The sequence below is a fragment of the Aphidius gifuensis genome, linkage group LG4, assembly GCF_014905175.1.
Source record: "Aphidius gifuensis isolate YNYX2018 linkage group LG4, ASM1490517v1, whole genome shotgun sequence".
NCBI classification, from domain to species: Eukaryota; Metazoa; Arthropoda; class Insecta; order Hymenoptera; family Braconidae; genus Aphidius; species Aphidius gifuensis.
The window spans coordinates 2,677,938-2,690,152 of record NC_057791.1 but is presented as its reverse complement, the minus strand read 5'-3'; the positions used below and the strand labels follow the sequence as shown (position 1 = coordinate 2,690,152).

At 22.9% G+C, this 12,215-nt stretch overlaps 1 protein-coding gene across 50 annotated transcripts in view; it reads left to right on the top strand.

Annotated features, from left to right (window-relative positions):
- Positions 1 to 11,942, top strand: part of LOC122854471 (calcium/calmodulin-dependent protein kinase type II alpha chain) — a 45,807-nt gene extending 33,865 nt beyond the window's left edge. For 17 of the 50 annotated variants that reach the window (XM_044155145.1, XM_044155138.1, XM_044155139.1 and 14 more), the window contains 7 exons: positions 2,104 to 2,160; positions 5,663 to 5,833; positions 7,250 to 7,408; positions 9,899 to 9,974; positions 10,043 to 10,137; positions 10,577 to 10,700; positions 10,792 to 11,942. In XM_044155145.1, coding sequence (XP_044011080.1) covers positions 2,104 to 2,160; positions 5,663 to 5,833; positions 7,250 to 7,408; positions 9,899 to 9,974; positions 10,043 to 10,137; positions 10,577 to 10,700; positions 10,792 to 10,921 — 812 coding nt within the window. In that variant the 3' untranslated portion in view covers positions 10,922 to 11,942. Of the gene's footprint in view, positions 1 to 2,103; positions 2,161 to 5,662; positions 5,834 to 7,249; positions 7,409 to 7,903; positions 8,833 to 9,898; positions 9,975 to 10,042; positions 10,138 to 10,576; positions 10,701 to 10,791 lie in introns of those variants that run through there. The other 33 variants (XM_044155185.1, XM_044155184.1, XM_044155186.1 and 30 more) reach the window with 7 other exon arrangements.
- Positions 11,943 to 12,215: the final 273 nt, after the last annotated feature.

Sequence of the window (12,215 nt, the reverse complement as noted above, 5' to 3'; positions counted from 1 at the left end):
TTAGAGGTATTTTGTAAACAATTTATTCTTTAAAAACTTTATTTAATTGAAGTTGTTTAAAAGTTTTTGTTGGTATAATTATCATTGAAAAGTCTCCCCTTGACATTTCTCAAGACATTGTTAAATTAATTATAATCATAATTTCAATTGTTAAATTTAATTCTAAAACGTTTCTTTTTTTTTTTTTGTTCAAGTTTTAAAATTAGTTGCCAATTGTGTAAACTTTTCTCGCTACTTTTATTTTTTGTTTTTAAAATAATTATAAAAGTTATATATATTTAGAAAAATATAATAATTTAGCTATTTATATTATCAACATTGCGCCAAATATCTTCCTCATTAATTATCATATATAAATGATTGTGTCGTCAAATTATTATTAAATTTAAAATAATGATAATTATTCATTGATTTTTCGCTTCGTTAATTTTTCATCTGCTATGCGCTACAATCAAGTTTTTAAAACTAAACTAGTTAAAGAAAAAAATAAAAAAATACTTGACAAAAATAATAATACTAATTGCTAAAACTTGACAGGCTTTTCTTTCGTTTCGTGATTAGAAACTTCAATTACTTTTTTTAATTACTTATATCAAGAAATTAAAAAGTAATTGTTGAAAAATTGTTGTAATAATTTCGAATGATATAGCCATCAAGTTAACAACTAAAAAATATCTCAACATTATCTTATAGTCTTGCATTTTATATTTCTTAATCTCTTTTTTTTTCATAATTTTGATTAGCATCATTATAAAAAATAATAGTAGTACTAGTTATATTGACTGCAATCATTAAAAAATATTTTTTCTCTTCTATTTAATCTTTTTTAGCATTTTCATCAGACTGAATTTAAAACTTTTTTATAAATCTCTATTTCTAACTAAATATTTTCTTCAAATATTAAATATCTTTTTTTTTTTTTTTATTTTAGTAACATTATTTTTACCTCACCATTTGTAGATATATATTTTATTTTCACCATGCCAGTATTGGCTAAAGTAGATGATGCAAAAAATTAAATTTTTTTAGATAATATAAATTATGATAGATCGTTGGGGTAGATGGCTTTTTTATATATTTATTTACTAATAATTCTCGTTTAGACGAGGCTAAACATACGCAATAAGAAAAAAAAAATAAGAAAAAAAACAGCTTATTAATCAAACATATTACATAACACGGGAACATTAATAATTTACAGAAAAAAATATATTTTAATCCGATAATAAATTTTTGTATTTTCCACATCAACCCCTCGATTAAACATACAAACTTTTAAATAAGTTTTTTGTCAAAAATACATCATCCATACAACGCCCATTGAATAATTTTATTTTTTTATTTTTAAACCATTATATCAACTTACCCTCGACAATTTTTCAAAATTGATAACTTCAAAAATTTAAAATATTTTTATTATTATTATTTATTTTTTAAATTGAGATTTGCACTACTCAATCATCTGGCTCACCCTCAAGGCTGATCTCATGAAAAACAGCTTTTTTTTTTTTTATAAAAAAAAAATCATACAAAAGTAAAAAGAATCGGTGACCAAAAAAAAAAAGTGATTTTGAATCGCTTTGCGCATGTGTCCTGCTTTTGCATGATCGTTCGTCAATCCTTTTCTCTTCCTTTTATCCTTAATTCCTGTTTTTTTTTTTTAATTTTTTAATTTTTCCACTCTAGCATTGTCCTTTTGTTTTTCTTTTTAAGCCATTACTGACATGAGACTCAAAAAGGCCATATAAAACGTTAATGTTCAAATCAAATATTTTAAATTAAAAAATTTTCCTCAATTTGTTTTTCTTTTTTGAAATTAAAAAGTGCAAATTTTACGTATAAAATAATAATTCCATATATAGATTGAAAAAATGATAATTCAATTTAAATCTATTAATCCTTTTCCAATGTTTTTATTTTTTTTTTTATCTATTCTTTTCTATTTATCTCACTGAAATACGTGATATTTTTATAAATTAATATTTTCATAAGTTGCATAAATTAAATGACAAAAATAAATAAATGATATAATATTTATTTATAAATAAAATCGACGTTAGTATTTATGGGAAATTATAGTTGATACGTATACGTTTTGTACAGAGGATAAGAAGGGCGGCGTCGACCGGAGCAGCACGGTCATTGCCAAAGAACCCGAAGGTAACCTTGTTCACAAAAAAACAAACAATTAAACAATTTCATTAATTTTAAAAAAAATTTCATTAACAGTTAAATTGAATTTTTTGTCTTGAAAAAAAATTCAAGGTTCACACCCACACACACAATCACAAAAAATTATTTAAAAAAATTAAATCAAAATTAAACAACAATAAAAATTAAAAAACATTAAACAAATTAAAAATTTTAAATAATACACTTGACAAAAAAATAAATAAATAATTTTGTTGTTATATCAGAATATGAGTAAAATATATTTATTTTTATTTTATTTATATTCTGGTTTTTTGTGTCTATTTGTTTATAATATATATATTTTTTTTTCTTTTCAAATATTTGCTAAAATTTAATATTTTTATTGTCGACGATGTTCAAGTAAACTGACAAGTTTATTTAATCATTTAACTTTAAAATTAGAAAAATAAAATTAATATTTTAAATTACATTGAAATTATTTAAAATTTATTATTTTATTTATATTTTTTTTATTGTTGTTTAGCTATAATTATGTTAATATCAAAATATTAAATTATAGCACTTAAAAATTTTTACTAAAGACACATTTTTCTTTTTTTTTTTTCCATTTGCATTTTTGATGCTTTATAAATTTTTACTCAACTCTTTTGAGAATAAGAAAATTTTTTTTTATGTTTTTACTTTTTTCACTTTGTTTTGCACGATTAAACAAAGCTCGGATCAACCTGAATGCCACATTAAATAGTGTAAAAAATAAATAAATAAATAATGAAAGAAATAATAATGAAAAAATAAATAAAAAATTATTACATGGTTATTTCGAGCTTTGCAAGTGCATATGTTTGTGTTTTTTTTTTTTAATCTAACTTCAGCTTTTAGACAAGATAAAAATAAATTAAATAATAATTAAAAATATATATTATTTTTTTTATTAATATATATTATTCGATTGTCTCTCACCTTATTATACAAGCTGAAAATTCAAACTGACAAATTTAACAAAATAATAAATAAATATAAATAACATTTGCAAAGTCGTGGGAGTTACAAAAATATTCTACAATTTACTAAAAAAAAAATAACAAAAAAAAATAATATAAAAGCGTTATTTCGATTAAAATATACTAACAACTGCGGTGTGCCTTTTTTCCTCTCAATTATCATTTTTACAAATTTTTCTTTCAATCATTTTCTTTATGTAATTTAAAAATCTTTCTTTATCATTGAGAAAATAATAAGTAATTTATTTACTATATACATTCAATTGACAAAATTTTAAAATATATTTTTGTCTGGATGTTGCATTGGAGTCGGGTGCCAAGTGGAAGGGCTATTCTTAGTGAATTTTAATGCAGAATTAAATTTAGTACGTCGACGAGTTCGTTAAATTCAACGCTTAAAATTTTATTGAGAATTGATGTTTGTATGTATGAGCTGTGTTACTGAAACAAATTGAGATTCATTACGTTCATATATACGAGTGTATAACTTGGATAAACAGTGAAAAGAAAAGAAAAAAAATATATATATTTCAATGTAGTATAACTTGTCTGTTTTTATATCCTGACTGTTTTTAGAATTTAGTTACTTGCCCATCGGCTAGTCTGAAATATCCACCTGAATTTGATACTTCGCTTTTAGTATTCAGTTAAAAATCTGTAACGGTTTTTATAAATTTTAAAAGGCCATCATTATTATTAAAAACTGGAGACATTCAAAACACGTGATGAAACAATGACGTTATTCAAATCACGTTTAATATAAATAATAATAAAAAATAGTTAAAGTTAAATTATATTTATTTATATATATTATTGTGAAGTGGAAAGTTTCATAATTCATAATTTAAATTTAAATTTAAAAATGTCCGCGTTGGCGTTGGGCTCACCGGGTACATCAAGACAAGTTGACGACTCGAGTAAGTCATTTGTATACTCGTATTAATTTACTAATACTAGTATTGTTTTCACTATATGAATTTAATGTTCATATCTTCTGAGATAATATAGATAATGTTTATTAAATCAATTAAATATAATAAAAAATATTTCATTGTTAATAAATTATTTCAACAATGTTTTTCAAAAATTTTAATATATTAATAAAAAAATTGGATCAATTTTTAGACATTTAAAATTAAAATCTATACAATTAAAATTATTTTAGAAATTTGTTAATTAAAACAAAAATTACAATTTTTTACATAATTCAAAAAATTAATATATATTTTCAAATTTTTTAAATACACATCTTATAAAATATCAATAATTATATCACAAATATAATAATAATATAATCTATGTTCTAATAAATAACATGAAATTGCTTTAAATTTTTTAGAAAATCAGAAATTTAATCAAATTTTTTTTACAAATTTATGTTTAGTTCAAAAGTTATTAAGGTATTAACAATTTAAATTTTAAATTTGACAAAAAATCATGCGTGAAACTAGCTTGATCGATATAGTTATTTAAATTATACGTTATTATTGGAAAAATTCTTTATATAGTATTTTATGCGTGATTATAGTAAATTGAACGATTTATTTTTAATATTTATATTGATTTATCTGAACAAATCTAATAGAATCATTGATATCAATACCTCAAGTAAATTTGTTTTATCGATTTTATTTGTGTACATAATTTGACACGCACGTCAGTAAATAAAAATTAATGAATTTAATAATGATACATTTCATCGGAGTTTTGAAAATTTTCAATTTTCAATAGAACGAATTCGTTACTAAAAATTTTTTTCAATAATATTTTCTTTCATTTCAACTCAATTTTTTTATGAATAAAACTATTTAATATTTAATTATAAAATTGACAAGTTATAAATCATCACAATTGACAAAAAAAATATATATTAAATATCATAAAAAATATTAAATTTAAAATATTTAATCAACAAATACAAACAAAAGTTTATTAAAAATTCACAAAGCTAGGCCATGGTCATTGGTTCTATATTTATTTAGCCCCGATTATATTTCATAGTTTATATATCTATGTACATATTTAAACATAACTCGAGTAAATTTTTTATCGAATAAAATATTCCCCAAGTGAATTTATGTGGTGCACATCAACGAGAAAAAATAAAATTTTAAAACTTTTTTTTCATCAGTTGGCCCCGACCGCAAATTAAAGATAAATTTTTTATCGATTTTTAAATCTCTCGGTGTTTATTTTATTACCATTATATTATTAATAATTATATTCAGATATAATTATTAATTTAAAAAAATTGTGTCACAAAATCTGTGCGGATAAACTCATTTAATTAATCTCTTTATTTGTGTTATTTAATTTTAATTTTAATTATTTTCTTTTGTGATTTGTTTATCATTTATTAACTCTCATGAATTATTTACTAACTTATTTTTATTATTTAATTATATTTATTATTATTATTATTATTAATAAATATTTATTTAATATGATTTTTATTATGATTATTCGTTATTTTCATTGTTCCTCAAATGCGATAACATACGATACAGCTTACGCGTCACAAGGCACACCGCCAAATAGTCCCGCGGCCGGTTCAATATTCTCCAGAGTTATCGGTGCTGCTACGGGAAATAAACAACAACAACAGCAGCAACAACAACAACAGCAAAATACAGGAAATCCGTTAGGCATTGCTGCTGTTTTACTTCAGGGTGCACAAGGTAAACCTGAAACAAATCCAAATGATTTCATTTTGTCTTGGTTTTATTTATTATTTATCCTAATTACCCTTTTTTTTTTCCTTATATTTTATATTGTTTTTTTAAAATTGCAACAGGTTTTTCTTATTATTATTTTATTTCCCAAAAAAATGATGAACGTGCAAGGGTTTTAAAAAAATGCTTGTGAACTGCGCGCATTATTAAATTTGATAGATAAATATTCTTTTAAAAAAATAACAAATTTTTTAAATAGAATAACAAAAAAAGTGTCTTTAAAATGTGTGACTGTGTGTGTTTAATATTTTTTTTTTTTTTGTGAATTAATTTTTTAATTTAGGAATCTTAGATTCAAGTGAAAAAAATTAATTTTTAATTAAAAAAAATTAAATGATCTTGTTTCTCCAATGCGAGAAAAAATAATTAGATATATATATTTGTTAGATAATTATTAGATGTTTAGTGGCATATATATGTATGCGCTTAAAAAGCAAAAATTATTTTATAGTAACTAGTCTCATACGTATTGTAAAATGATTGAAAAATTCAAAGTACGAGAATATTTTATGGAAACTCTCATACGTTGCTTCAGATATTATTCGTTGAAAGAAAAATAATTTAAAAAATCATCCGATATGATTTTTAAATATGATAAACGAGTATTAAAAAAATAATACTTAATTGATGATATTGTCATCTAAAATTGTCACGATGTATTTCGAGTGTGGGCTGATTTTACCAGACAAAAATATACTCCTGAGATATCGATAAAAAAAAATCAATAAATAAACCACATAATCGGTAAGATTGTAAGCATATATGTTTTTTAAAATATTTATTTTGTTTTTTTAACAATCAAGCATGTTTTCATATTAACTATTATTTTACTTTGAATTTAAAAAAAAAAAAAAAAAAACTAAATTAGCTTACTGTGTATTTCCTTATTAATAATATTTAATTTACAAATAATATAATTATTTTGGCAACCATTTTAATCGTTGCTACGTGATAGAGAATGATATATAAAGCTCAAGTAGAACAAACTGTGTTTGATCAGACAAGATAAAAAGCTTTTCAGCTCATTCACATTTTTCGTTCCTCAATCACTTGACACTCATTGGTAAATTAATATTTTAATAAACATATCATCATCACATTATGCACTATGATTAGATTGAATAAAAAAGCTTGCTTATTTTTATTAAATCATTCAATATTACCCAAGATGATGTCAGATGCCGAAGAAAACGATAAGATAAGAGAGAAAAAAAAAAAAAAAGAAACCCAATAGTTAAAAGGGTAGTTTTTTTATTTATTTTTTTTTTTAAATTTAAAATTAATTGGTCAATGGAAATGATGATGATCTTATCATCGATGCTGATTGGAATATCCCGTGTTGTGGTTGGTTGCATGAATTAGCTGGAAATGGAAGTACCAATGGAAGCAACAGTAGCAGTCCAAGTAGTGGAAGTATCAACAGCCAGAATAGTCAAACAGGCTTATCACCTTCTACAGCATCAACAGTCTACGTCACCAATATCAACAACACACAAAGACGAAACAACTCTTCGTCAACCGGTCTGTAGTTTAAGTTTCGTTTCATCAATAATTTTTATCTTTATCTCAATTTTAATTTAAACAATAAAAAATACAATAAAAATAATTTAATTAAAATATATTTATACTGCAATTTTTTATTATAATAATAATATATTTTAAAAATTAATTGAGAAAAAGATAAAAGTATAAAACACAAATAACATCTTCAAATAACAAGAGCTTGCTTCAGCGAGCATCGTATTTTTATTAATTATAATATTTTTTTTGTCTCATTACTATTGTATTTTTTATTATAAAATTTTTATTTTCTTACTTTTTACTTTTATTTGTTTCTGTGTATGTACTCAACACGCATGTTCTGTAACTTCTGCTTCTACATGTTACCTTTCTTCCCTGCCATGCACACTTGTCTCTGTTCACTTGACATTATAAATATTGCCTGTGAATGAAAAAATAAACAAAAAATAAAAAAATGCAATAATGGTTGTAATAAAAATAATAAAAAAAAAACAGAGAGTGATGAGACTGGTCAGTGTGCACCAAAGATTACTTTGAGTTTCTGTCAACTTGTCGCCAAGGGGGATGACGGTAAGGAGGACATTTGTTTGATGGCTGCTGACCATAAACCAAGAAAATCGCTGGAAATAAATGACGACAATATGTGCCCTATTTTTCGATGTTGTTGTTTATCCTGAAATATATGAAAAATTTAATTTAAAAATAAACAAAATTGCGCACACTCGATTGCATCGCTATAATAAAAATATTTATGACAAAAATAAATGAAATTAAAAATATTATTATAAAGGAAAATATTTAAAAAAAAAAACAATATAAAATACACATAGGAATTAATATAACATAAATATCGTAATTAGAAATTAGTTTTAGAAAAAAAAAATACATACATTAACATGATAAATGTTAAATTAATATTAATTTTAATTTTATTCTTCACGAATGTACACGATATTAGTTGGGAAAAGAAAAAGAAAAAAAAATACATGAATATATTTAAAATAAAATAGTTAAAATATATTTTGTGTAAATGTTTGTTGTAGAAGTATTTTTGTAAATGTTGAGTTCACTCGTCTTTGCAAAATTTCGCGAATAAAATTTTTAAAAAATTAAAAAGGTGAAGACAATCGATACACAATTTTCAAAAAAATTTGGAATGCGCGATGATCAATTTTATAATTAAAAAAAAATAATAATAATTACAATAAAATTGAGATGGTTTATAAATAAAAATAAAAAATATGATCCTCGCGGATCCCACGCCATTCGATTGCTTGGCGCAAAGCATAAGAAAATGCTGTATAAATAATTTTTTAAATTAATAAAAAATGTGTTTTAATGAGGAAGGTATATGCTTGTAGAAATAAGAATCATGTGTCCCGTCAAGACCTGCAGTCAGCTATCAACAAACTCGCAATGCTCAGGTAACGCGCAAATCGTTAATGACTCACATGAATTTTTAAAAAATTATTATTTTAATATAAAATCAATAAAGCTTTATATGTCGTTCCTCGTCGTAATCGAAGATTGCACGACATTTCACATTAAACAAAAATAGACTTAGAAAATTAAATTAATAAAAAAAAAAAATCCCCAAGCACTAGAGTAAATAATATTTAAAAAAAAAAAACATATTTACTCCTTTTCCTAATTTAATATTCAATCAAGCCTTGATATTTATATTATTTTAAAATCACAAAATGCGAGTAAAATTATTTAGGCAATTTTATTTTAATTATTGCACAGCAATAAAAATAAAAAATAAAGTGCACATCAGGTAGTAACTTTAAGTAGTAAAGGAAAAAGAAAAAAAAAATAGTATGTGTAATAAAAATTACTTTTAGGATATATAAAATAACAATTGATTAGTTTCAGTGATACTGAGTTTTATCAACGTTACCCAAGCAAGCTTTATACGAATCACACACCAATCACAATCCAAATGTATTTTTGGTCTTTCAAAATCTTTCGATTTCGACGAGGCATTGTCGACAATTTTTTTTTTTTTTAATATTAATAACAGGCTCTTTATTTTCATCACAAATTGAAAAAAAAAAAAACGGTTTAATCGTAATAAAATATATATAATAAATAGAGTAATAAATAAACCAAAAAATTTTAGTAAATGTAGGTGTTTGTGATAGAAAATCCACTTAGACTTGGCACATAAAAATAAATTTTTATTTCAATGGATATTGTCTCGTATATATTTTATTTTATTACTGAGACAATTAGGCTTCAAAATTGTATTTTATTTTGTTTTTTTTTTTTATTATTATTTTAAATCACAAGCGAGTTAGAATACAATTGAAAAAAAAAAATAATTAAATATATAAAAAAACGAAAACTCGTATTGGCGTGGATAGGATTTAGATAATTAATAAAAATTCGTGCATGTGGCTGTTGTGCTGTACGATGTACCGGAAAAAGCCTGAAGTTAATTTGTTAATATTGAATAATAATTTATAATAATGAAATTAAATATTACAGCACGTCGTCAAGAAATAATCAAGATGACTGAACAACTTATTGAGAGTATCAACACTGGTGATTTTGAAGGCTACACGTAAGTTGTATTAAATATTATAAATAAAACTTGATAATTAATAATTTTTTGTTTTTTTAATTTTACAGAAAAATATGTGATCCTCATTTGACTGCATTTGAGCCAGAGGCTCTAGGTAATTTAGTCGAAGGAATGGACTTTCATAAATTTTACTTTGATAATGGTAATTATGCAAAAAAATAAAAATTAAATATACATAAAAATAAATATAAAATATATTCATTGCACAAGACTTTTTGTGGTTTTTTCATCTTTTTTTTTAATTTAATTTTATTCATTTTAAATTTACACTACCACTTTTTTGTAGTCATGGTTGCTAACCACATTTATTTCAAAAGTCATATTAAAATTCATAATACACATGTACTATATTATTTTCTTTTTATTTTAAATTATTTATTATTATTTTTTTTTTTTATTTTTTAATTATAATATAAAATTTCAAACTGGAGCTTTTTAAATTATAAAAATAAAAAATATTACAGCTTGATTTTCATGGTTCTCATTAGGCTCATATTGTTGATCAACTTCATCAGTTGAATTATTATTTGTTTTTTTTTTAATTAATGAAGGTATTAATTATGTGTAATTTAAATCAACAGCTGTCCTAGGAAAAAATGCAAGTTGTAAAGCTGTCAACACAACGATTTTAAATCCTCATGTTCATTTACTTGGTGATGATGCTGCTTGTATTGCATACGTCAGACTTACTCAATATGTCGACAAGTAAGTATCTTTATTAAAACCTATATTAATAAATGAATCAATATAATTAAAAGTTAAAATTTTAATAATTTAATTTTTTTTTTATCATCAGACAAGGAATTGCACATACCCAGCAAAGTGAAGAGAGTCGAGTGTGGCACAAGAAAGATAACAAATGGCAAAATGTTCATTTTCATCGGAGTGCAGTGACGGGACCATCACCATTTTCTTACAACAAATAAATCAACAGTTTATCTTGTCACTTATTTTACTCCACAAAATTAATATCAACTAATATATAATAATATATATTAGGTGGAATTTTATCGCAAGTCATCCATCAAGAAATAATAAAATAAATTAATTAAAGGTAAGAAATGAAAAATAAATAATGATAAATGATAAAAGAAAATTATTAATATTAAAAACAATCAAATATTAATAATATAAAAAAAGAAAAACAATGATATATTTCATGGCCAGATAGGTACTTAAACTTGTTGATATGTTGCACCAGAATAGATCAAAGAAATATGAAAAATAAATATTGCAAAGTGGAGCAAAAATAACATTGAAATAATAAATTAAATATGAAATTGTTATTAGCATTGGTGAACGTGTCATAAAATTTTTCTTCTACTCTAAACGTCTCTTGATGTGACGATTTTAGTCTTTAAAAAAAAAAAAAAAAAACTAAATAATTAATAAATTATATTTAAAAAAAAAAATTAAATAAATGACCTTAAACCTCTAATTAATATAAATAATTGTGAAATCAACTCGTCGGATGGAGACTACCCTAAAAAGCATTATTAAATAATTATAAATGTATGAGAAAAAAAAAAACAAAAATGAAATTCAAAAAAAAACAAAAAATATCGAAAAAGAAAAAAAAAAAAAAAACAATTATTTACTGTTTCTTCAACGAGATCCGATGATTAACGAAGTCTGCTTACAATTTATTATTATTAGTTAGAGTAACAAATTTTATTAGGGGGAGTCACGATAGATAAAGTTTCGGCCCGATCGAGCCTTAATATCGACCAACGTGCCATGTAACTACGACTCTTAAATAATAAAAACATTATTAAAAAAAAATATATATATATAAACACAAAAAGTTCAATGAAAAAATTAATTAAAAAAAATATACCAAAGTCTTAAAGACTGCAATTGATAAAGCAAGTCAAAAAGTTGAATAAAAAATATGTAAATTTATTCAAAGAATTTTTCGAAAAGAAAAAAAAAAAACAATCCAGAGGCGCGGGATGCAAGAATCAATAATCAATAAAATTATATATGAAAAAAATCAAGTCGTATTGACTAATTATCAAAAAATCTGCCAGTAGAAAAAAAATTAAATTGAAAAATCATTCGAGGCTCCTCGTCTTAAATAATATCCCGCGCACTTTTTTTTCTTTCTTTTTTTTCTATATAATAATTATCAATGCATTTAAGAAAAAAAATAAATAAATTATTCAAAAATATCCAAAGTAACAATGCCGGATTAATTTTGAATGATATAAAGAAATGAAA